Source organism: Loxodonta africana, chromosome 10, assembly GCF_030014295.1.
Source record: "Loxodonta africana isolate mLoxAfr1 chromosome 10, mLoxAfr1.hap2, whole genome shotgun sequence".
In the NCBI taxonomy this organism is placed as follows: Eukaryota; Metazoa; Chordata; class Mammalia; order Proboscidea; family Elephantidae; genus Loxodonta; species Loxodonta africana.
In genome coordinates, this window is record NC_087351.1 from 93,646,498 (window position 1) to 93,668,879 (window position 22,382).

Genomic DNA, 22,382 nt, shown 5'->3' on the forward strand with positions numbered 1-22,382 from the left:
TTCCACAATAATAGTATGAGACTTCAACACACCACTCTCACTAAAAGACAGAACATCTAGAAAGAAACTCAAGATACAGAAGATCTAAAGGCCACGATCAACCAATGTGACCTCATAGACATATAAAAACTGTGGACAGCATGCACAGGAGGACAGCAATCCCTGAGAGGCAGGAGAAAAATTAAGTAGAACTTATAATAGCCATAACTGCCTTAAGAAAATTTTCAGGCCAAGATACCAAGAAGGGGAACCAAGACAGAAGCTCTTAGATTGCCCTGAATTGAGGAGACAGACCTGAGGATCTGGGGAGACCAAAGCAGCTAGAGTTTGCAAGACAAACTGTAAGAGAGGAGAGAACTGTACAGAGAGCAAACCAGAGAGCGAGTTCCAGAGAACTGTGAAGGTTCCCCACGGAATATTCAGCAGAGTACTGATTTGAAAACGCATGTGAACAAACGACCTAAGTCCAGAGAGCAAGAATCATCTGACAGGATTGAGGAGAAAAGTCCCTGGCACTCATACCAAGCAAAGAATAGTGACTATTCTCATCACATTGAAATGCCTCATAATTAATGGAGTTTTAGCTAAAAGTCAACAGAGGAGATAAAATGGAATCATGAAAATTTCTGAATTAACCCAAAAGGAGGAAGAAAAACAAAAGGGAGGAAGATAAAAGAATAGGTAGAACAAAGAGAAGCCTAACAGAAAAATTATGGATTTAAACCTACATAAATAATGATATCAAATGTAAAGGGACTGAACAACCCAATTAAAAGCAGAGATTGTAAGGCTGATTGAAAGCAAGACCCACTATATGCTGTTTATAACAAATGCACTTTAAATATAAAGGCACAGAGAGATTAAAACCAAAAGAATGAAAGAAGAATGCCAAGGTAAGACTAATCAAAATAAAGCTGGATTGGCTCTATCAATATCAGACAAAGTAGATTAAAGATCAAAGGGTATCTATCACAAGGAATAAAAAAGGTCATTTAATAATGACAAAGAAGCCAACTCACCAAGAAAACAAAATAATCCTAAACATTTATGCACTTACTAACAGAGCTTCAAAATACATGAATCAAACACTGATAGACATGCGAGGGGGAAAAAGGAGAAAAATCCTCAATTACAGTCAAAAGTTTCAGTACTCAATAACAAGATAATTGAGAGAACAAGTAGACTGAAAAATCAGAAATACATAGAAGACTCAAACAACACTGTTAGCAACTTAACCTAATTCACACTTATAGAACATGCCATCCAAGAGAAGAATATACATTTTTTCAAGTGTACATAGAACATTGATCAAGATAGATCATATTCTGAGCCATAAAACAAGTCTCGGTAAATTTAAAAGGTTTTAAATCATACAATCTATGTTCTGTCTCCATAATTAAATTGAGAAATCAGTAACAGAAAGACATCAGGAAAATGCCCAAATACTTGGAAACTAAATTAAAAAAAAAAAGGCTTTTGAGTCAATTCCAATATATGGCTAAATAACACACTTCTAAACAACCTATGAATCAAATGAGAAACCAAAAAAATAAGAACATATTTTGAACACAAGGAAAATGAAATCATATATACCAAAATCTTTGGGATAACTCTAGGGTAGTACTTGTAGCTACGTCTACAGCACTCTAAACCTGTATTATCAAAGAAAAAAAGATCTCAATGACCTCAGCCTTCACCTTAAGAATCTAGGAAAAGAAGAGCAAATTAAACCGAAAGTATGCAGAAGAAAGGAAATAATAAAGATCAGAACATAAATCAGTGAAATAGAAAAGAGAAAAATAATAGGAAAATCAATAAGACAAAAAGTTGTTTCCTTGAAAATAATAAAATGGATAAACCTGCAGCCACTGTGTCAATCCATCTCGTTGGGGGTCTTCCTCTTTTTCAATGACCCTCCAATTTACCAGGCATGATGTACTTCTCCAGGGACTGATCCCTCCTGATAACATGTCTGTCTTAGTTACGGAGTGCTGCTGTAACAGAAATACCACAAGTGGATGGCTTTAACAAAGAGGAATTCATTTCCTCACAGTAAAAAGTAGGCTAAAAGTCCATATTCAGGATGTCAGCTCCAGGGGAAGAATTTTTCTCTCTGTCAGCTCTGGAGGAAGGTCCTTGTCCCCAGTCTTTCCCTGGTCGAAGAGCTTCTCATGTGCAGGGACCCCAGGTCCAAAGGACATGTTCTGCTCCTGGTCCTACTTTCTTGGCATTTGAAATCCCCAACTCTCTGCTTGCTTCCCTTTCCTTTCATCTCCTTAGAAATAAAAGGTGGAAATTCCCTTTACATTGGATCAGGGAGGTGACCTGAGTAAGGGTGCTGTTACAATCCCACCCTAATCCTCTTAATATAAAATTACAATCACAAAATGGAGGACAACCACACAATACTGAGAATCATGGCCTAACCAAGTTGGCATATTTTTGGGGGGGGGGGACACAATTCAATCCATGACAATGTCCAAAGTATATGAGACTAAGTCTCACCATCCTCGCTTCCAAGGAGCATTCCAGCTGTACTTCTTCCAAGACAGATTTATTCATTCTTCTGTCAATTTATGATATATTCAATATTCTTTGCCAATACCATAATTCAAAGGCATCAATTCTTCTTCAGTCTTCCTTATTCCTTGTCTGGCTTTTACATACATATGAGGCAATTGAAAATACCATGTCTTGGGTCAGGCACACCTTAGTCCTTAAAGTGATGTCTTTGCCTTTTAACACTTTAAAAGAGGTCTTTACAGCAGATTGGCCCAATTCAACACATGGTTTGATTTCTCGACTGCTGCTTCCATGGGCGTTGACTGTGGATCCAAGTAAAATGAAGGCCTTGGCAACTTCGATCTTTTCTCCATTTATCATGATGTTGCTTATTGGTCCATTTGTGAGGTTTTTTTTGTTGTCTTTTGTTGAGGTGCAACCTACACTGAAGGCTATAGTCTGATCTTCATCAGCAAGTACTCCAAGTCCTCTTCACTTTCAACAAGCAAGGTTGTGTCGTCTGCATATTGTAAATTGTTAAAGAGTAATCCTCTAATCCTGATGCCACGTTCTCCTTCATATATTTGAGCTTCCCAGTTTATTTGCTCAGCATGCAGACTGAATAAGTATGGCGAAAGGATACAACCCTGAAGCCCACCTTTCCTGACTTAAACCACACGGTATCCCCTTGTTCTGTATGAATGACTGCCTCTTGGTCTAAGTACAGGGCATAAGCACAATTAAGTGCTCTGGAATTTCCATTCTTCGCAATGCTATCCATAATTTGTTACGATGCACACATCTGAATGCCTTTGCATAGTCAATAAAACACAGGTAAACATCTTTCTGGTATTCTCTGCTTTCAGCTATGATCCATCAGTCATCAGCAATGATATTCCTTGTTCCACATTCTTTTCTCAATCTGGCTTAAATTTCTGGCAGTTCCCTGTTGATGTACTGCTGCAACTGCTTTTGAATGATTTTCAGCATAATTTTACTTGTGTGTGATATTGTTCAATAATTTACACATTCTGTTGGATTACCTTTCTTTGGAATGGGCACAAATATGGATTTCTTCCAGTCATTTGTCCAGGCGGCTGTCTTCCAAATTTCTTGGCATAGACAATTGAGCATCTCCAGTGCCACATCCATTTGTTGAAACATCTCAGTTGGTATTCCATCAATTCCTGGAGCCTTGTTTTTCTTCAATACCTTCACTGCAGCTTGGACTTCTTCCTTCAGTATCACCAGTTCTTGATCATATGCTGCCTCCCGAAATGGTTGAACATTGACCAATTCTTTTTGGTACACTGACTCCATGTATTCCCTTCATCTTCTTTTGGTGAAGATGTGTTGTTCAATATTTTCCCTGTAAAATCCTTCAGTGTTGCAACTCGAGGCTTGAATTTTTTCTTCAGTTCTTTCAGCTAGAAAAACACTGAGTCTGTTATTCCCCTTTGGTTTTCTAACTCCAGATCTGTACACATTTCATTATAGTACTTTACTTTGTCTTCTTAAGCCCCCCTTTGAAATCTTCTATTCAGCTCTTTTACTTCATCAATTCTTCCTTTCGCTTTAGCTACTCAACGTTCAAGAGCAAGATTCAGAGTCTCTTCTGACATCCATTTTGGTCTTTCTTTCCTGTCTTTTTAATGATCTTTTCTTTCTTCATTTATGATGTCCTTGATGTCATGTCACAACTTGTCTGGTCTTCAGTCATTAGTGTTCAGTGCATCAAATCTATTCTTGAGATGGTCTCTAAATTCAGTTGGATATACTCAAGGTCCTAATTTGGCTCTAGCGGACATGTTTTAATTTTCTTCAGCTTTTATGATCAATAGAACATGGGTAAACATTTTTCTGGTATTCTCTGCTTTCAGCCAGGATCCATCTGACACCAGCATTGATATCCCTGGTTCCACATCCTCTTCTGAATCAGGCCTGAATTTCTGGCAGTTCTCTGTCGATATACTACTGTAGCTGCTTTTAAGTGATCTTCAGCAAAATTTTATTTGTGTATGATATTAGCGTTGTTCAATAATTTCTGCATTCAATTGGAAGAGGCATAAAGATGGATCTCTTCCGGCAAATTGGCCAGGTAGCTGTCTTCCAAATTCCTTGGCATAGATGAGCGAGCACTTCCAGTGATGCATTCCTTTGTTGAAACATCTCAATTGATATTCTGCCAATTCCTGGAGCCTTGTTTTTCGCCAATGCCTTTAGTGCAGCTTGGTCCTATTCCTTCAGTACCATTGGTTCCTGATCATATGCTACCTCCTGAAATGGTTTAACATCTACCAATTCTTTTTGGTATAGGTACTCTGTGTAACCCTTCCATCTTTTGATGCTTCCTGCATCGTTTGATTTTTCCCTGTAGCATCCTTCACTATTGCAACTTAAGGCTTCAATTTTTTCTTCAGTTCTTTCAGCTTGTGAAATGCCAAGTGTATTTTTCCCTTTTGGTTTTCTATCTCCAGGTCTTTGCATATGTCATTATAATACTTTGTCTTCTCAAGCCACCCTTCGACATCTTCTGTTCAGTTCTTTTACTTCATCATTTCTTCCTTTTACTTTAGCTACTCAGCATTCAAGAGCCAGTTTCAGAGTGTCTTCTGACATCCATTTTGGTCTTTTCTTTCTTTCCTGTCTTTTTAACGAGCTCTTGCTTTCTTCATGTATGATGTCCTTGATGTCATTCCACAACTCGTTTGGTTTTCAGTCATTAGTGTTCAACGCATCAAATCTGTTCTTGAGATGGTCTCTAAATCCAGATGGGCTATATTCAAGGTCATACTTTGGCTCTTATGGACTTGTTCTAATTTTCTTCAGTTTCAACTTGAACTTGGATATGAGCAATTGGTGGTCTGTTCTGCAGTCGGCCCCTGACCTTGTTCTGACTGACGATATTGAGCTTTTCCATCCTCTGTTCCCAAATGTGTAGTCAATTTGATTCCTGTGTATTCTTTCTGGCAAGGTCCACATGTATAGTTGCCATTTATGTTGGTGAAAAAAGGTATTTGCAATGAAGAAATCGTTGGTCTTGCAAAATTCTATCATGTGATCTCTGGCTTCATTTCTACCACCAAGGCCTTATTTTCCAACTACCAGTCCTTCTTCTTTATTTCCACCTTTGGCATTCCAAAGTCCAGTAATTATGGATACATCTTGATTGCATGTTTGATCAATTTCAGACTGCAGAAGTTGATAAAAATCTTCTATTTCTTCATCTTTGGCCCTAGTGATTGGTGCATAAATATGAATAATAGTCATATTGACTGGTCTTCCTTGTAGGTGTATGGATATTATCCTATCACTGACAGTGTTGTACTTCCGGATAGATCTTAAAATGTTCTTTTTGACAATACATGTAACACCCATTCCTCTTTAATTTGTCATTCCTGGCATAGTAAACCATATAATTGTCTGATTAAAAATGGCCATTTCAGCTCACTAATGCCTAAGATATTGATCTTTATGTGTTCTATTTCATTTTTTACAGTCTCCAATTTTCCCAGATTCATGCTTCATACATTTTACGTTCCAATTATTAATGGATGTTTGCAGCTGTTTCTTCTCATTTTGAGTTGTGTCACATCAGTGACGAAGGTTCTCAAAAGCTTTACTCCATCCATGTCATTACAGTCTACTCTACTTTGAGGAGGTAGCTCTTTACCAGTTGTGTTTTGAGTGACTTCCAACTTCAGGGGCTCATTTTCTGGCACTATATCAGATAATGCTCCACTGCTACTTATAAGATTTTCACTGGCTAATTTTTTTCAGAAGTAGATCGCCAGGTCCTTCTTTCTAGTCTGTCTTAGTCTGGAAGCTCTGCTGAAACCTGTCCACCAAGGGTGGCCCTGCTGGTATTTGAAATACTGGTGGCATAGCTTCCAGTGTCCCTGTAACACTAATACTAATCAGGAGACTAATGCTAGCCAGGAAAAAAAAGAGAGAAGCCACAAATTACCAATGTCAGGTATGGTCTCTACATCACTACATCGTTAAAGATTATATAAATATCAAAGTGTTGATAAGAGAATATTATGAAATTTGTACCAATAAATACAACTTTGGTGAAATGGACACAATCCTTATAAGACACAAACTACCATAGCTGCCTCAAGAAGAATTAGTTTGAACAGCCCCGTATCTATTTTTAAGTAGACTTTATGTTTTAGAGCAGTTTTAGGTTTACAGAAAAATTGTGCAGAAAGCACAGATTCACCATACACCCTCCCTACTCCCTGCGCTCTCTCATAGTTTCTCTTATTATTAACATTTTGCCTCAGTCTGGTACATTTGTTACAACTGATGAACCAATATTGATACATTATTTTTAACTATAGTCCATAGTTTACATTAGGGTTCACACCTTGTGTACAGTTTTATGGGGTTTGACAAGTGCATGTCATGTATTCACCAACACAGTATCATGCAGAATAATTTCATCTACTCTGCTCTGTACTCCACCTAGTCACATCCTTAGCTGCTCCCTGAACCCTTGGCCACCACTGATCTTTTCAATGTCTCTATAATTTTGTCTTTTCTGGAATGTTATATATTTGGAATCATACAGTATATAGTTTTCCAGACTTTTCTTTCACTTAACAATATACATTTAAGGTTCCTTCAAGTTTTATAGTATCTTGATAGCTCATTTCTTTTTATCACTGAATAATACTCCATCGTATGGATGTATCACAGTGTGTTTATCCATTCCCCTATTGAAGGACATCTTGGTTGCTTCCAATTTTTGGCAATTATGAATAAAGCTGCTATAAACATTTATGTTTTTGTGTAGATATACATTTTCAACTCATTTGGGTAAATACTTGGGAGTGCAATTGCTAGATCATATGGTAAGTCCATGTTTAGCACTGGAAGAATCTGCCAGACTTTCTTCCAAAATGGCTGTACCATTTTGCATTCCTACCAGCAGTGACTGAGTGTTCCTGTCATTTCACATTCTCGATAGCATTTGGTATTGCCAGTTTTTTTGTATTTTAGATATTCTAGTAGGTGTGTAGTGGTAACTCATTGTTGTTTTAATTTGTAATTCTCTAATGACATATGATGTTGAGTATCATTTTAGCTTATTATTTGCCATCACTATATATTCTTTGGAGCCCTGGTGGCAAGGTGGTTAAGAACTACGGCAAGCTACGACTACTAACCAAAAGTCAGCACTTTAAATCCATCAGCCACTCCTTGGAAACCCTATGAGGCAGTTCTGTTCTATCCTATAGGATCACTATTAGTTGGAATTGACTGAATGGCAACTGGTTGTTGTTACAGGTTGTTACACAGTCTTTGGTGAAGTCTGTTCTGATCTTCCGCCCATTTTGTAAATGGAGTATTTGTTTTTTTATTGTTCCATTTTAATAGTTCATTGCATATTTTGGTTACAAGTCATTATCAGATTGTGTTATGCAAATATCAGGTATGTATTTCTCCCAGTCTGTGGCTTGACTTTTCTTTAACAGTGCCTTTCATAGACCAGAAGTTTTTTTTTATTTTAATGCAGTCCAACTTATCAATTTTTTCTTTCATAAATTTTGTCTTGGTATTGTGTCCGTATATCTATTTTCAAAAGCTGAATTTGTATTCTAACTCACAAATAAAGACCAGACTTACTGGCCTGACAGACTGGAGAAACCTTAAGAGTATGGCCCCTGGACACCCTTTTAGCTCAGTAATGAAGTGACTCCTGAGGTTCACCCTTTAGCCAAAGATTCCAAGCAGGCCCTTAAAACAAAATGAGACTAAAGGGGCACAACCAGCTCAGGGGCAAGGACTAGAAGGCAGGAAAGGACAGGAAAACTGGTGATAGGGAAACCAAGGTCTAGAAGGGAGAGTGTTGACATGTTTTGGGGTTGGTAACCAATGTCACAAAACAATATGTGTACTAGCGGTTTAATGAGAAGCTAGTTCGTTCTGTAAAACTTCATCTAAAGTAAAAAAAAAAAAAAAAAACACCCTCCGGAGGGGAAAGAAAAGAATTTTAAAATGCTTAAACAAGAGTGAATAGGTAACACCAGCCCAGGCACAGGGACAAGAAGGCAGGAAGGAACAGGAAAGTTGGTAATAGGGAACCCAGGGTCCAGAAGATGAGAGTGTTGACATGTTGTGGGGTTGGCAACAAATGTCACAAAACAATATGTGTATTAATTGTTTAATGAGAAACTTGTTTGCCCTGTAAACCTTCATCTAAAGTAAAAAAAAAAAAAGGAATTTTAAAACAATGAAATCAATATTTATATTGAAGAAGTATTCTTATCAGAGGGTAGGGAAAGGAAGGCAGACTGTGACACCAACAATCCTCTGACCGTTTTAACTCTAATAAATAACTCAAACAAAAATTAGAAGTTGGAAAGGGAGGAGCAATAAAGCTAAGAGATTTCATATATATTAAAAAAGCATAAATTTCAAAAATGTTTATGAAACAATTATATAAAAAGAGGATACGAACAGATAACAAAAGAAATACAACTGCTTTTAAAACAAAAATCGTCAATTTCACTTATAAGTAAAGAAATGCAAACAAAAATAATGGAGTTTTTTGTTTTAAAGTTGTTAATAAATAAAATTCTAATGAAAATACCCAATGCTAATGATGATATGACATTCTCATACTTGGTCATTGACTATACATTTTTACAACCCTTTTTAAAACAATTTGGCAACATGAACCGAGAAAAATAAAAGTATTCATATCCTTTACAAAAAAAAAAAAAAAATTGAATTTGTAGTTTTTAACCTTCCAAAAAAGAAAGCTCAAGTTCTAGATGGCTTCACTGGTGAATTCTACCACTCATTTCTACATCTTAAAAAAGTGAATAAATATATCCACCTACTATATAAGGAAGGAGCCCAGATGGCACAAATGTTAGGCACTGGGCTGTTAGCCGAAAGGCTAGCGATTTGAACACACCCAGGAGCTCCGCAGGAAAAAGACCTGGTAATCTGTTTCCATACAGATTATATATAGCCAAGAAAACCTTATGGGGCAGTTCTACTCTGTCACATGGGGTATCTATGAATCAGAGCTGACTCAATGGCACACAACAAGAACAACAACAACTATACAAGGATATTATATTAGAAGTAGCTTGTCAAGATAGCTGTGAAGGGTGATCTGGTAGCCAGCCTCCAAGATGGCCCTCAATAAACCTTTAGGAAATTTATCAATCACTATTTTTTTTTTTTTTTATGGCACTGGGTTTTTTGGGTATGGGACAAATAGCAGACAAAGTAGCTAATGGGATGGAAACACAACTGCGATCTCTGACCTCATTAGCTAAGATGGCATTAGATAACAGAATAGCCTTAGGGTTTTTATTAGCCCAAGAAGGTGGAGTCTGTGCTGTAGCAAATATCTCTTGTTGCATTTGGATAAATAACACAGAAGAAATAGAACAGGATATACATAGAATTAGACAGCAAGCTACTCGGTTACATACTATAACACCCCTACGAACACCGGATTTATTAGGTTGATTACCATCAGAACTAAGTACATGGGTAGAACACTATTGCAAGGAATAATAATAGTCTGCATCCTGGTAGTATTAAGCATAATAAAACTTATCTTCTATTGTCTTACACACTTGAAAGGGTTGGGCTAAAACGTTGATGTACACTGACTTTGCTCATTTCTGCAGTGCAACTGGTGAGAACGTCACTCTTACTTAAGATCCTTCTAAAGAATCAGATGGTATCCCGTGGAAAACCGGTAACGTGTGTTTAAAGATGCCATGGCCACCATCTAAGGAGGCCAACTGAGTCCAGGTTTTGATCATCAATGTGTTACCTCCAATCTCAGAAGAACTCACAAGGACACATCAACTGGGCCCTGAGGTATAAGAACAATGACTGGGACAATCTTGGAAAACATCTTTTAGGGATCCTTTATCATAAACAAATACTTAGAACACAAAAGACCCACGTATTTTCCACTCTTATCTTTTTCTATGAGCATTTAGTACATAGTAAGATTGTTTTTTTTTAAGATTGTTGGACCAATGAAGACCCTCCTGACTGTCATTACTGAAGCTTGTACCACTGATTATTAAGAAAGACTATTCAGAACGTAGAATCACAGTGATTTAGTAGCTATTAGCCAATCTGTGAGAAGGTGAAACTTTTAATAATTTTACCCATTTTTAAGGTCGATACATACTGATGATTCTGCAACATTCCCCAGACCCAGACAGACATAGCTCTGGTAGCGTGCTTATCTGTTTCCTACTTTTGCCTGTTTTGTCACATTCCTTGGACTCGGGCAGCCAATGGCCCTGGCAGCATACTTGTCCATTTCTCACTTTTGCTTCTTGGAACATATGCTGAATAAAATCTTTCTTCTTATTTTACTATAACTTTGTGGTGATTTTACCATAGGATGCAAGACAAAATAAAGCATACTCTGACATTATTGGTTACATGAACACACTGACTGGCTAAAAGACACAATTGAAAGACATGGGGTCAAAGGGGGTGCTTCATGTTGGTCACAAAGCAAATGACAGGATGGAAATTCTTAGGAGTGGTCTGTTAAAAGTTATCTTGCTCAGAGTGTCAGCCCCTGAAGGAGATTGGGAACAAATAGTTTCCATCAGGGAACAAATGTATTTCCATGAGGTATTCACATTCTTCAGCCTGACTGCAAAGAAACTTACTTCCTTAACAGTAATAGGGGTTGGTTCCTAGGCAGCAAAGGTAGGGCCTGGAGGAAAGGTTACATTGAGCTCTTATAGTTAGCTCAGTCATTTTACAAATAGGTCAGTGTCTCTGTTTTGATTTTATCCCTTATCAACCCCAAGGGGAACAGGAAGAAATTGAAGGCTCTTAAGAGGGAAATCGGCAAGATCTGATTTATATTTTTGATCATCGTTTTGGCTACTGTGTGAAAAATAATGAATAGATGATGGCGTGCCATTTAAGTATTCCTCTTCTTCCCATCTTCTGGGAAAATGGGCTCAAACAATTGCTGGACAAACCAGAGTTCAGGAAGACTTCAAACCCGTGTCACAAAGCTGGATTCAGGGTTCCACTCAAGGCACCCGGAACTTCTGTCGTTCCCGTTTCTCCACAGCAGATGGCCCCACAGCCCAATTCCTGACCTGCCTCTGATAATCCACCCCGTTGCAGTGGGCGCCGGGCGCCACCAGGCGACTTCTGGCGACCATCTCTGCGCGAGATAGGCTGCTCGCGGCCAAGCGGTCCTCTGTTAGCGCTGAAGTTGGGGAGCTGCGGAGAGCTGCTGGGCCATCGCGCCCCGGCTTCGGCTGAACCCCGGGCTGGCCAGTGTTCCCTCCGACTCTCAGCAGAGGTGTCTTAGGGCAGGAGGAGCTATAGTTCTGCAGGACACCAGTTCGCCTGGGAACTGTCCGCTCTGGGACTGCTCTGGGTTAGGTCCAGCGGAGACTTTCTGGAGAGAAAGTCCGCGCGGGTGGGTCCCAGGCAGGCAGCGCTTTTAGGGGCTACCCACCCAAAAAGGTGGGCCTTTGGGTTTCGTGAGGAGGAAAGGAAGGGCAGTCTAAACTAGGCTTTGGAGGGAACTGAGGGGAGGAGCACGTGGGGCAAGAAGGGGTAGCGATTGGAAAGTAGGTAACGTTGCAAAGCAGTAGGCGACAGCCTAGACCGGTGTCAGGGGTCAGGGAACACACGGAGCGGGCGCGGGCTGCGTGGCTCAAGGCAAGGGAAGTGAAGCAAGTAGCTTGTTTGGATGGAGAGTTGCCTAGGGAAGCAGAGCACTTAAGAGCCTCTTCTTCCCCCTCTCCAGCCTCCTCTTTTGTGGTGAGGTCACAGCCCCTACAAGAGCCCTCCCTTCTTTTGCCCCTCCCGTTTCCCATCTCCTTCAGCCGAGGGGGAACCGGAGGCGCTCTAGGCTGGGAATGAGGCAGTAGTGGAGGATGAAGAAGTAGCCTGGGGGTCCGGGGAAAATGAGGCAGAAGTCCCTGCTGCAGCTGGTGCTGCTGCTCGCCCTGCCCAGGAACCTGGGGGGAAAGGAGTGTTCCCCTCCGCCCTGTGAGTGCCGCCAGGACGACGACTTCAGAGTCACCTGCAAGGATATTCACCGCATCCCCAGCCTTCCGGCCAGTACGGAGACTCTGTGAGTACCTGGGAGAGGAGAGGGTAGGACCCAGAGGCCAAGGGCTGCTGGAAAGGTGGACAGAGTGTGCAAAAACAGCTTGGGAGAAGGTGAAGAGGGCCCTGTATGTTTAGTGGGTAAAAAACTCAGTCGCTCATACTTAAAAAAAAAAAAAATTAGGAGGGTATAATAGCTGACACTTTAGTTATTCGTAAGGCAGGAAAAGGTAACAAAACTTTGGTACAAGATGAAAGTAAGAGTTATTCTAAGGAGCTGCTATTCTTCATTTTCCTTTTCTCTTAGCCCTGGCTGAATCTTAATTAAACTTCACATATTAATAAGATTAATAGCAACACAAAGCTGATCTTTTGAAACTTGAAATTTACTGAGTAGTGAAAGATTGCAGAAATGCATTTCTCCTTTTAGCCTTTCTAGGGTAGGTGAGAAATTATCTTAGCAATTCTGCTGATTGATCAAATAGTTGACAAAGATTTAATGAGGGGCTCCTTTTTAAATAAACCCTTTATATGATGTGTAGAGTTCCTTACTCAAATGAGAACTGTCCTCCCACTAATATGGTGCCTCCAGACCTCCCCTTTGGGATGTAGGCCTGGTATAGATGCAAAGGGATAACATTTCATAAAATACATTTTCATCTGAGTGTTAAATGGTACCAAATCAGAAACCTGATTTTCAATAAGTTTTGTATGTCTGTTCTTTAACAGAAATCTAAATCAATGACTATTTAAAGGGCAATTGTGGTCAAGATTAAGGGAGGAAAAAAAAAGCACTTTTGAGTGGTTGAAATGAAACAGTAAAACAACCTGTTGTTGTTGTTAGGTGCCTTCCGGTCTGTTTCAACTCACAGCCACCTTCACAATCATTGTTATACTTGAGGTCACCGTTGCAGTCTCTGTGTCACTCCATCTCATTGAGGGTCTTCCTCTTTTTTGCTGATCCTCTAATTTACTAAGCATGATGTCCTTCTCCAGGGACTGGTCCCTCCTTATAACATGTCCAAAGTACATGAGATGAAGTCTTGCCATCATCGCTTCTAAAGGGCATTCCGGCTGTGGTCGGTCCTTCCAAGAGAGATTTGCTCATCCTTCTAGCAGTCCCGTGATATATTCAATATTCTTCGCCAACACCATAGTATAAATGCATCAGTTCTTCTTTGGTCTTCCTTATTCATTGTCCAGCTTTCTCATGCGTATGAGGCAATTGAAAATACAATGGCTTGGGTCAAGTACACCTTAGTCCTCGAAGTGACATCTTTGCTTTTTAAAAGCAGTCTTTTCCGGCAGATTTGCCCAGTGCAATATGGTATTTGATTTCTTGACTGCTACTTCCATGGGTGTTGATTGTGGATCCAAGTAAAATGATACCCTTTACAACTTCAATCTCTTCTCCATTTATCATAATTTTACTTATTGGTCCAGTTGTGAGGATTTTTTTTTTTCCCTTTATGCTGAGGTGTATTCCATACTGAAGGCTGTGGTCTTTGATCTTCATCAGTAAGTGCTTCAAGACCTCTTCACTTTCAGTAAGCAAGGTTGTGTCATCTGCATATTGCAGATTGTTAATAAGTCTTCCTCCAAGCCTGATGCCACATTCTTCTTCACATAGTCCGGTTTCCTGGACTATTTGCTCAGCATACAGATTGAATAAATATGGTGAAAAGATACAACCCTGATGCTACCTTTCATGATTTTAAACCATGCAGTATCCTCTTGTTCTGATCAAACAACTGCCTCTTGGTCTATGTGTAAGTTCCTCATGAGTACAAATAAGTGTTCTGGAATTTCCATTCATAATTTATTATGATCACACAACTGAATCCCTTTGCATAGTCAATAAAACACAGATAAACATCTTTCTGGTATTCTCTGCTTTCAGCCAGGATCCATCTGACATCAGCAATGATATCCCTGGTTCCATGTCCTCCTCTGAATCCAGCTTAAATTTCTGGCAGTTTCCTGTGGATGCACTGCTGCAGTCATTTTTTAATTATCTTCAGCATAATTTTACTCGCATGCAGTGGCATCGCTAGGGTTGGTATCACTTAGTGTGGTAACTCATGGTATCACTCGCCCTTGGGCCTCCTCCCATACCATACAGAATTTGACAAAATCAGTGACTGTAAAAACACCAGGAGCAACGAAAACAACAGCACGTACTTGTAGCACATGATTCAAAGCGTCATTGTAATTAGGTAATAATGACACCTCTGACCGGAGGGCATTAGAAGGCTCAAAAAGTAAATAAGCATAGAGATTTAGCCTTGTAGGTATACTGATACATGTAAAATGTGTCAGTACTTATGAAAAAATGTTTTTGTTGCTATAACTGACAGGGATATTTTTATAAAAAAATAAATTTCTGCTGGAACACTGAACAAAAACTTTATAGACAGTCATTTTGGTGACACCCCCTCTGATAGTGTCACCCAGTGCAGTCTACACACCCCACACACTCATAGGGACACCACTGCTCGCATGTGATATTAATCATGATATTGTTTGATAATTTCTGCATTCTGTTGGATCACCTTTCTTTGGAATAGGCGTGTATATGGATCTCTTTCAGTTGGTTGGCCAGGTAGCCAAATTTCATGGCATAGACCAGTAAGCGCTTCCAGCCTTGGATCCATTTGTTGAAACAGCTCAATTGGTATTACATCGTTCCTGGAGTCTTGTTTGTTACCAGTGCCTTCAGTGCAGCGTAGACTTCTTCCTTCAGTACCATCAGCTCTTGATCGTATGCTACCTTCTGAAATGGTTGAATATTGATCAGTTCTTTTTGGTACAGTGACTCTGCGTATTCCTTCTATCTTCTTTTGATGCTTCCTGCGTTGTTCAATATTTTGCCCATAGAATCCTTTAATAGTGCGACTTGAGGCTTTAGTTTTTTCTTCAGTTCTTTCAGCTTCAGAAATACCGAGCATGTTCTTCTCTTTTGGTTTTCTACTCCAGGTCTTTGCACATTTCGTTATAAATCCTTTACTTTGTCTTCTCAGGCCACCCTTTGAAATCTTCTGTCCAGCTCTTTTACGTCATCATTTCTTCCTTTAGCTACTCTATGTTTAAAAGCAAGTTTCAGGGTCTCTTCTGACATTTATTTTGGTCTTTTTTTTCTTTCCTGTCTTTTTAATGACCTTTAGCTTTCTTCATGTATGATGTCCTTGATGTCATTCCACGACTCGTCTGGCCTTCAGTCAGTGTTCAATGCATCAAATCTATCCTTGAGAAGGTCTCTAAATTCAGGTGGGATATACTCAAGTTCATATTTTGGCTCTCACGAACTTGTTTTAATTTCCTTCTGCTTCAACTTGAACTTGCATATAAGCAATTGACAGTCTGTTCTGCAGTCAGCCCCTGATCTTATTCTTCTGACTGAGGGTATTGGGCTTTTCTATTATCTCTTTCCATAGATGCAGTCAGTTTGATTCCTGTGTATTCCATCTGTAGCCCTGGTGGTACAGTGGTTAAGAGCTTGGCTGCTAACCAAAAGTCCAGCATTTCAAATCCACCAGCCCCTCCTTGGAAACCCTACCAGCCAGTTCTAGTCTGTCCTATAGGGTCACTATGAGTCAGGATGGACTTGACAGCAATTTAATTATTCCATCTGGTGAGGTCCACGTGTATAGCCATCATTTATGTTGTTGAAAAAAGGTGTTTCCAATGAATAAGTGGTTGATCTTGCAAAATTCTATCATGCGACCTCCCTCGTCATTTCTATCACCAAGGCCATGTTTTCCATCTATTGATCCTTCCTCTTTGTTTCCAACTTTCATGCTCCAATCACCAGTAATTATCAATACATCATGATTACATTTTTGATCAGTTTCAGACTGCAGAAGTTGGTTAAAATCTTCAGTTTATTCATCTTTGGCCTTAATGGTTGATGCGTAAATTTGAGTAATAGTCATATTAACTGGTCTTCCTTGTAAGTGTATGGATATTATCCTATCACTGACAGCCTTGTATTTCAGTATAGATCTTGAAATGTTCTTTATGACAGTGAATGCAATACTGTTCCTCTTCAATTTGTCATTTCCAGCATAGTAGAGTATGTGATTATCCAATTCAGAATGGCCAATGTCAGTCCATTTCAGCTCACTCATGCCTAGAATATCAATCTTCAAGTGTTCCATTTCATTTTTTGACAACTTCCAACTTTCCTGGATTCGTACATTCCATATTCAAATTATTAATGAATGTTTACAGCTGTTTCTTTTATTTTGAGTTGTGCCACATCAGCAAATGAAGGTTCATACTAATTAATACTGTAAAGAGTGCTCCATTCTCTGTGCTACTACCACAGAATAGAATATGTTCTTATCATCCTCTTTATTAAATTCCTAAATTGGCTGCTCACGGCCTCCAGGAAAAAATTCTAAATTCTTTTGTATGGCTTATCAGATCCTTCAAGACCTAATACCATCTTTCTCTCAAACCTCATCTACCTCACCTCCTAATGGCACTGAATAGAACGTCTGACATTTTCCCCAAAGTGATCTGCTCCTTCTTGCCCGTGCCTTCCCACGTTTTGTCCCCTCTGCCTAAAGCACCTTTTCTCCTTTCTTCGTGTGGCTTATGCCTACTTCTAGATCCAGATTAGGTGTCAATTCTTTCAGGAAGCCTCTCCTAACTCATGACCCCTAGGCTGGGTGAGCCGTAACATTCTGTGCATGACCCGATCTCACACACTGTGCTTTTTCTGTGTCTTGTTATTTCCATGTGTGCCTAGCCAAGCTGGATATGAGCTCTTTTAGGGCAGGGGCCCTGTCATTCAACCCTGAATTCATGGCACCCAGCACAGAACCTGGAACTATGTAAGTGCTCAAAAAAAAAAAAAAAAAGCATGTTAAATGAATGAAAGAATGAATGTTAGTCTCAGATTTCCATGATGGGGCAGGGTGGAAAAGGGCCAGTGACATCCTTCTTCCGGGACTTTTTTAAAGTGACAGAATTTCAAGAGTCCTCGAAGAGAGATGTACCTCTGACAATGGAAAGGAACTTGGAGTCATCATGCTTATAATCCTACCAAGTGTTGAGGAGAAAAGGCAATGGAGAAAGAGCACTGGGATAGGAGTCAGGAAGTCTGCATTCTTTTCATCCCTCTCACTATGAAGCTGGGTGTGATAATTCATTTAGAAGGACCCAAGTTTCCTTCTGGGTAAAAGAGAGGGTTGAACTAAGTCCTTTCTGATGTCTGTAGTGCTGATGACACTAGTCTAAGGGAAGCCACTGAATCACAAAGAGTAATAACTGAATAAACACAGCAGCAAGGGGAATCTGACTTTGAGAGAAATGGGGGTGTGGGGCTATGATCTAGAGAATAAAGTTATTCTGAGATAAAGAAGAGGAAATTGATGAAAAGTGTGAATAAAATGGTATGTTAATTTGAAAAATAACTGCAACCATATGCAATAGTAGCAAAGTGATTTTCAAAATTTTGGGGGCAGTAAAACTCTTTCGTCAAAGGAAAGCTTATGAGAGAAGTCAGTACAGAAAGCTAACAATTACATTGTGCTTATTTTGCGTGAGGCCCTGTTCTCAGCACTTTACATGCACTAACCCTTTGGATCTTCGCAAAGTCCCATGAAGTTGGCACTTTGTATTACCCTCATTTTATAGATGAGGAAACTGAGGAACAAAAAAGTGAAGCAACTTTCTCCACATCAAACAGGATGTAAGTGGTGGAACCAGGATTTGAAAGACCACAAAGTCAGCTACGGAGCCCACAATCTTAAACCACTGCTCTCAGATGAAAGTGGGTCTCACCCTGCCACCTTCCTCCTGTGTGGTCATGAGGTTTCAGGGAAAGAAGTTTGAAAACCAGTGATGTCCAATAAACCTCAAATAACCTTGGGTACTATGGGCCTGAGAAGTATGTAAAAACTCAGAAACGAGGAGGTTGGGGGAAGAGGAAGGAAAGAAGGAAGAGACAAGGTAGAAGGGAGGAGGAAAAGAAAGAATATGTGGAAGTTATAGAAGGCATTCCCTACTGAAACAAACCAGATCTTTGTCATTTAAAATCTATTCTACTAACTAACCCTTGTTCCAAAGCAACTTTAAAAGTACAGGAACCATTGTTGAGACATGTTGGCTCAAAGGTTTTATATTATTATATAAGTTGTTGTTGTTGTTGTTAGGTGCCGTTGAGTTGCTTCTGACTACAGAACGAGACATTGCCCAACCCTGCTCCATGCTCACAATGGTTGCAGCCACTGTGTCAGTCCACCCCGTTGAGGGTCTTCCTCTTTTTCACTGACCCTCTACTTTACTAAGCATGTTGTCCTTCTCCAGGGACCAATCCCTTATGACAACATGTCCAAAGTATGTAAGACGTAGTCTTGCCATCCTTGCTTCGAGGGAGCATTCTGTTTGTAATTCTTCCATGGCAGTCCATGGTATGTTCAATATTCTTTGCCAACACCACAATTCAAAGGCATCAATTCTTCTTCAGTCTTCCTTATTCATTGTTCAGCTTTCCCATGAATATGTGGCATTTGAAAATACCATGGCTTGGGTCAGGCTCACCTTAGTCTTCAAGGTGACATCTTTGCTTTTCAACATTTTAAAGAGGTCTTTTGTAGCAGATTTGCCCAATGCAATGTGTCTTTTGATTTCTTGACTGCTGCTTCCATGGGTGTTGATTGTGGATACAAGTAAAATGAAATCCTTGACAACTTCAATCTTTTCCCCGTTTATTATGATGTTGCTTATTTGTCCAGTTGTAAGGATTTTTGTTTTCTTTATGTTAACATGTAATCCATACTGAAGGCTGTGGTCTTTGATCTTCTTCAGTAAGTGCTTCAAGTCCTCTTCACTTTCAGCAAGCAAGGTTGTGTCATTAGTATAACACAGGTTGTTAATGAGTCTTCCTTCAATCCTGATGCCCCGTTCTTCTTCATATAATGCAGCTTCTCGGATTATTTGCTCAGCATTCAGATTGAATAGGTACAGTGAAAGGATACAATCCTGACACACAGTTTTCCTGACTTTAAACCACGCGTTATCCCCTTGTTCTGTTCTAATGACTACCCCTCGATCTATGTACAGGTTCCTCATGAGTGCAAGTAAGTATTCTGGAATTCCCAGCCTTTGCAATGTTATCCATAATTTGTTATGATCCACACAGTAGAATGCCTTTGTATAGTCAATAAAACACAGGTAAACATCTTTCTGGTATTCTCTGCTTTTAGCCAAGATCCATCTGACATCAGCTATAATATCCCTGGTTCCACGTCCTCTTCTGAATCTGGCCTGAATTTCGGGCAGTTCCCTCTCAATATACTGCTGCAGCCACTTTGGAATGATCTTCAGCAAAATTTTATTTGTGTGTGGCATTAATGATATTGTTCAATAATTTTCTCATTTGGCTGGATCACCTTTCTTGGGAACAGGCATAAATATTGGATCTCTTCCAGTCAGTTGGCCAGGTAGTTGTCTTCCGAATTTCTTAGCATAGACGCATGAGCACTTCCAGTGCTGCATCCATTTGCTGAAACATCTCAATTGATATTCTGTCAATTCCTGGAGCCTTGTTTTTTGCCAATGCCTTCAGTGCAGCTTGGACTTCTTCCTTCAGTACCATTGGTTCCTGATCATATGCGACCTCTTGAATTGATTGAGTGTTGACCAGTTCTTTTTGGTATAATGACTTAATGTATTCCTTTCATCTTTTGATGCTTCCTGCATCATTTAATATTTTCCCCATAGAATCCTTCACTATTGCAACTCAAGGCTTGAATTTTTTCTTCAGTTCTTTCAGCAGCTTGAGAAATGCCGAGTGTGTTCTTCCGTTTTGGTTTTCTATCTCCAGCTCTTTGCACATGTCATTATAATACTTTACTTTGTCTTCTCCAGCCACCCTTTGAAATCCTCTGTTCAGCTCTTTTCCTTCATCATTTCTCCCATTCACTTTAGCTACTCTGTGTTCAAGAGCAAGTTTCAGAGTCTCTTCTGACATCCATTTTGGTCTTTTCTTTCTTTTCTGTCTTTTTAATGACCTCTTGCATTCTTCGTGTATGATGTCCTTGATGTCATTCCACAACTCGTCTGGCCTTGGGTCATTAATGTTCCATGTGTCTAATCTGCTCTTGAGATGGTCTCTAAATTCAGGTGGAATATACTCAAGGTTGTACTTTAGCTTTCATGGACTTGTTCTAATTTTCTTCAGTTTCCATTTGAACTTGCATAAGAGCAATTGATGGTCTGTTCCACAGTTGGCCCCTGGCCTTGTTCTGGCTGATGATATTGAGATTTTCCATCGTCTCATTCCACAGATGTAGTCAGTTTGATTTCCTGTGTATTCCATCTGGTGAGGCCCATGTGTATAGCTGCCATTTATGTTGGTGAAGTAGTTGGTCTTGCAAAATTCTAGCCTGCGATCTCTAGCATCATTTCTGTCACCAATGCCATATTTTTCAACTAGTAATCCTTTTTCTTTGTTTCCAATTTAGCATTCCAATCACCAGTAATTATCAATGCATCCTGATTGCATGTTTGATCAATTTTAGACTGCAGACGGTCATAAAAATCTTCAATTTCTTCATGGTTTAATTTCTTCATCTTTGGCTTTAGTGGTTGGTTTGTAAATTTGAATAGTAGTCGTATTAACTGGTCTTCCTTATAGGTGTATAGATATTATGCTATCACTGACAGCATTGTACTTCAGGATAGATCTTGAAATATTCTTTTTGACAATGAATGTGATGCCATTCCTCTTCAAGTTGTCATTCCTGGAATAGTAGACCATATGATTGTCTGATTCAAAATGGCAATACCACTCCATTTCAGCTCGCTAATGCCTAGGATATTGATGTTTATGCATTCTATTTCATTTTGACAATTTCCAATTTTCCTAGATTCATACTTCATACATTCCACATTCCCATTATTAGTGGATGCTTGCAGCTGTTTGTTCTCATTTTGAGTCGTGCCACATCAGCAAAAAAAAAGGTCTTGAAAGCTTTACTCCATCCACATCATTAAGGTAGACTCTACTCTGAGGAGGCAGCTCTCCCTCAGTTGTATTGTGAGTGCCTTCCAACCTGGGGGGTTCATCTTCTGGCACTATGTCAGACAATATTCTGCTGCTATTCATAAGGTTTTCACTGATTGATTCTTTTTAGAAGTAGACAGCTGAGTCCTTCTTCCTAGTCTTCCTTAGTCTGGAAGCTCAGCTAAAACTTGTCTGCCATGGGTGACCCTCCTGGTATCTGAATACTGGTGTCATAGTTTCCAGCATCACAGCAACAGCAAGGCCCATAGTATGACAAACTGACAGACATATGGGGGACATATATATATATATATATATATGTATATATATATATATATATTATCCAGTCTGTCCTCTTTTCAGAAGTATTTGAAGAGCTCTCCATGGTTTAAAATGCATAGATTTTGCTGTTTGCATCGGTGTTTATTTTATTTCTGCGAAGTTCAGCAGGGTGCTGTGTAATCACTGCCTAGTCATTTTTACAAATTATTATGGTGCTAAGAGCAAGCTTTCCTAAAACTTATCTTCTATCTTATTTTCTACGTTACAATGCAAAAAGTAAGCAGAGCTCCTCTTTCTGCACTACCCATAAGCCTGCCATGTGCTGTGGTGGTTGGATAGGAGAGAATCACACTGTTTGTAGCTCTAACTGAATCAGTGGTTCTGAATCTTTTTCTCATTTCCACCCCCCAAAAGGCGCGAGTCTCTCCATCCCCTAGTGGATCCTAGAATCTTTGATATGCAGGTAGTTTGAAAAATTGCTCCCACTAATTGAGAA

At 39.5% G+C, this 22,382-nt stretch overlaps 1 protein-coding gene across 2 annotated transcripts in view; it reads left to right on the plus strand.

The window, feature by feature from the left end:
* The first annotated feature begins 10,993 nt into the window (after positions 1–10,993).
* The window catches only part of TSHR (thyroid stimulating hormone receptor), a 178,368-nt gene continuing 166,979 nt past the window's right edge, over positions 10,994–22,382 (plus strand). For both annotated transcript variants that reach the window (XM_003408804.4, XM_010588790.3), the window contains exon 1: positions 10,994–12,613. In XM_003408804.4, the coding sequence (XP_003408852.1) occupies positions 12,444–12,613 (170 nt within the window). In that variant the 5' untranslated portion in view covers positions 10,994–12,443. The remainder of the gene's footprint in view (positions 12,614–22,382) is intronic.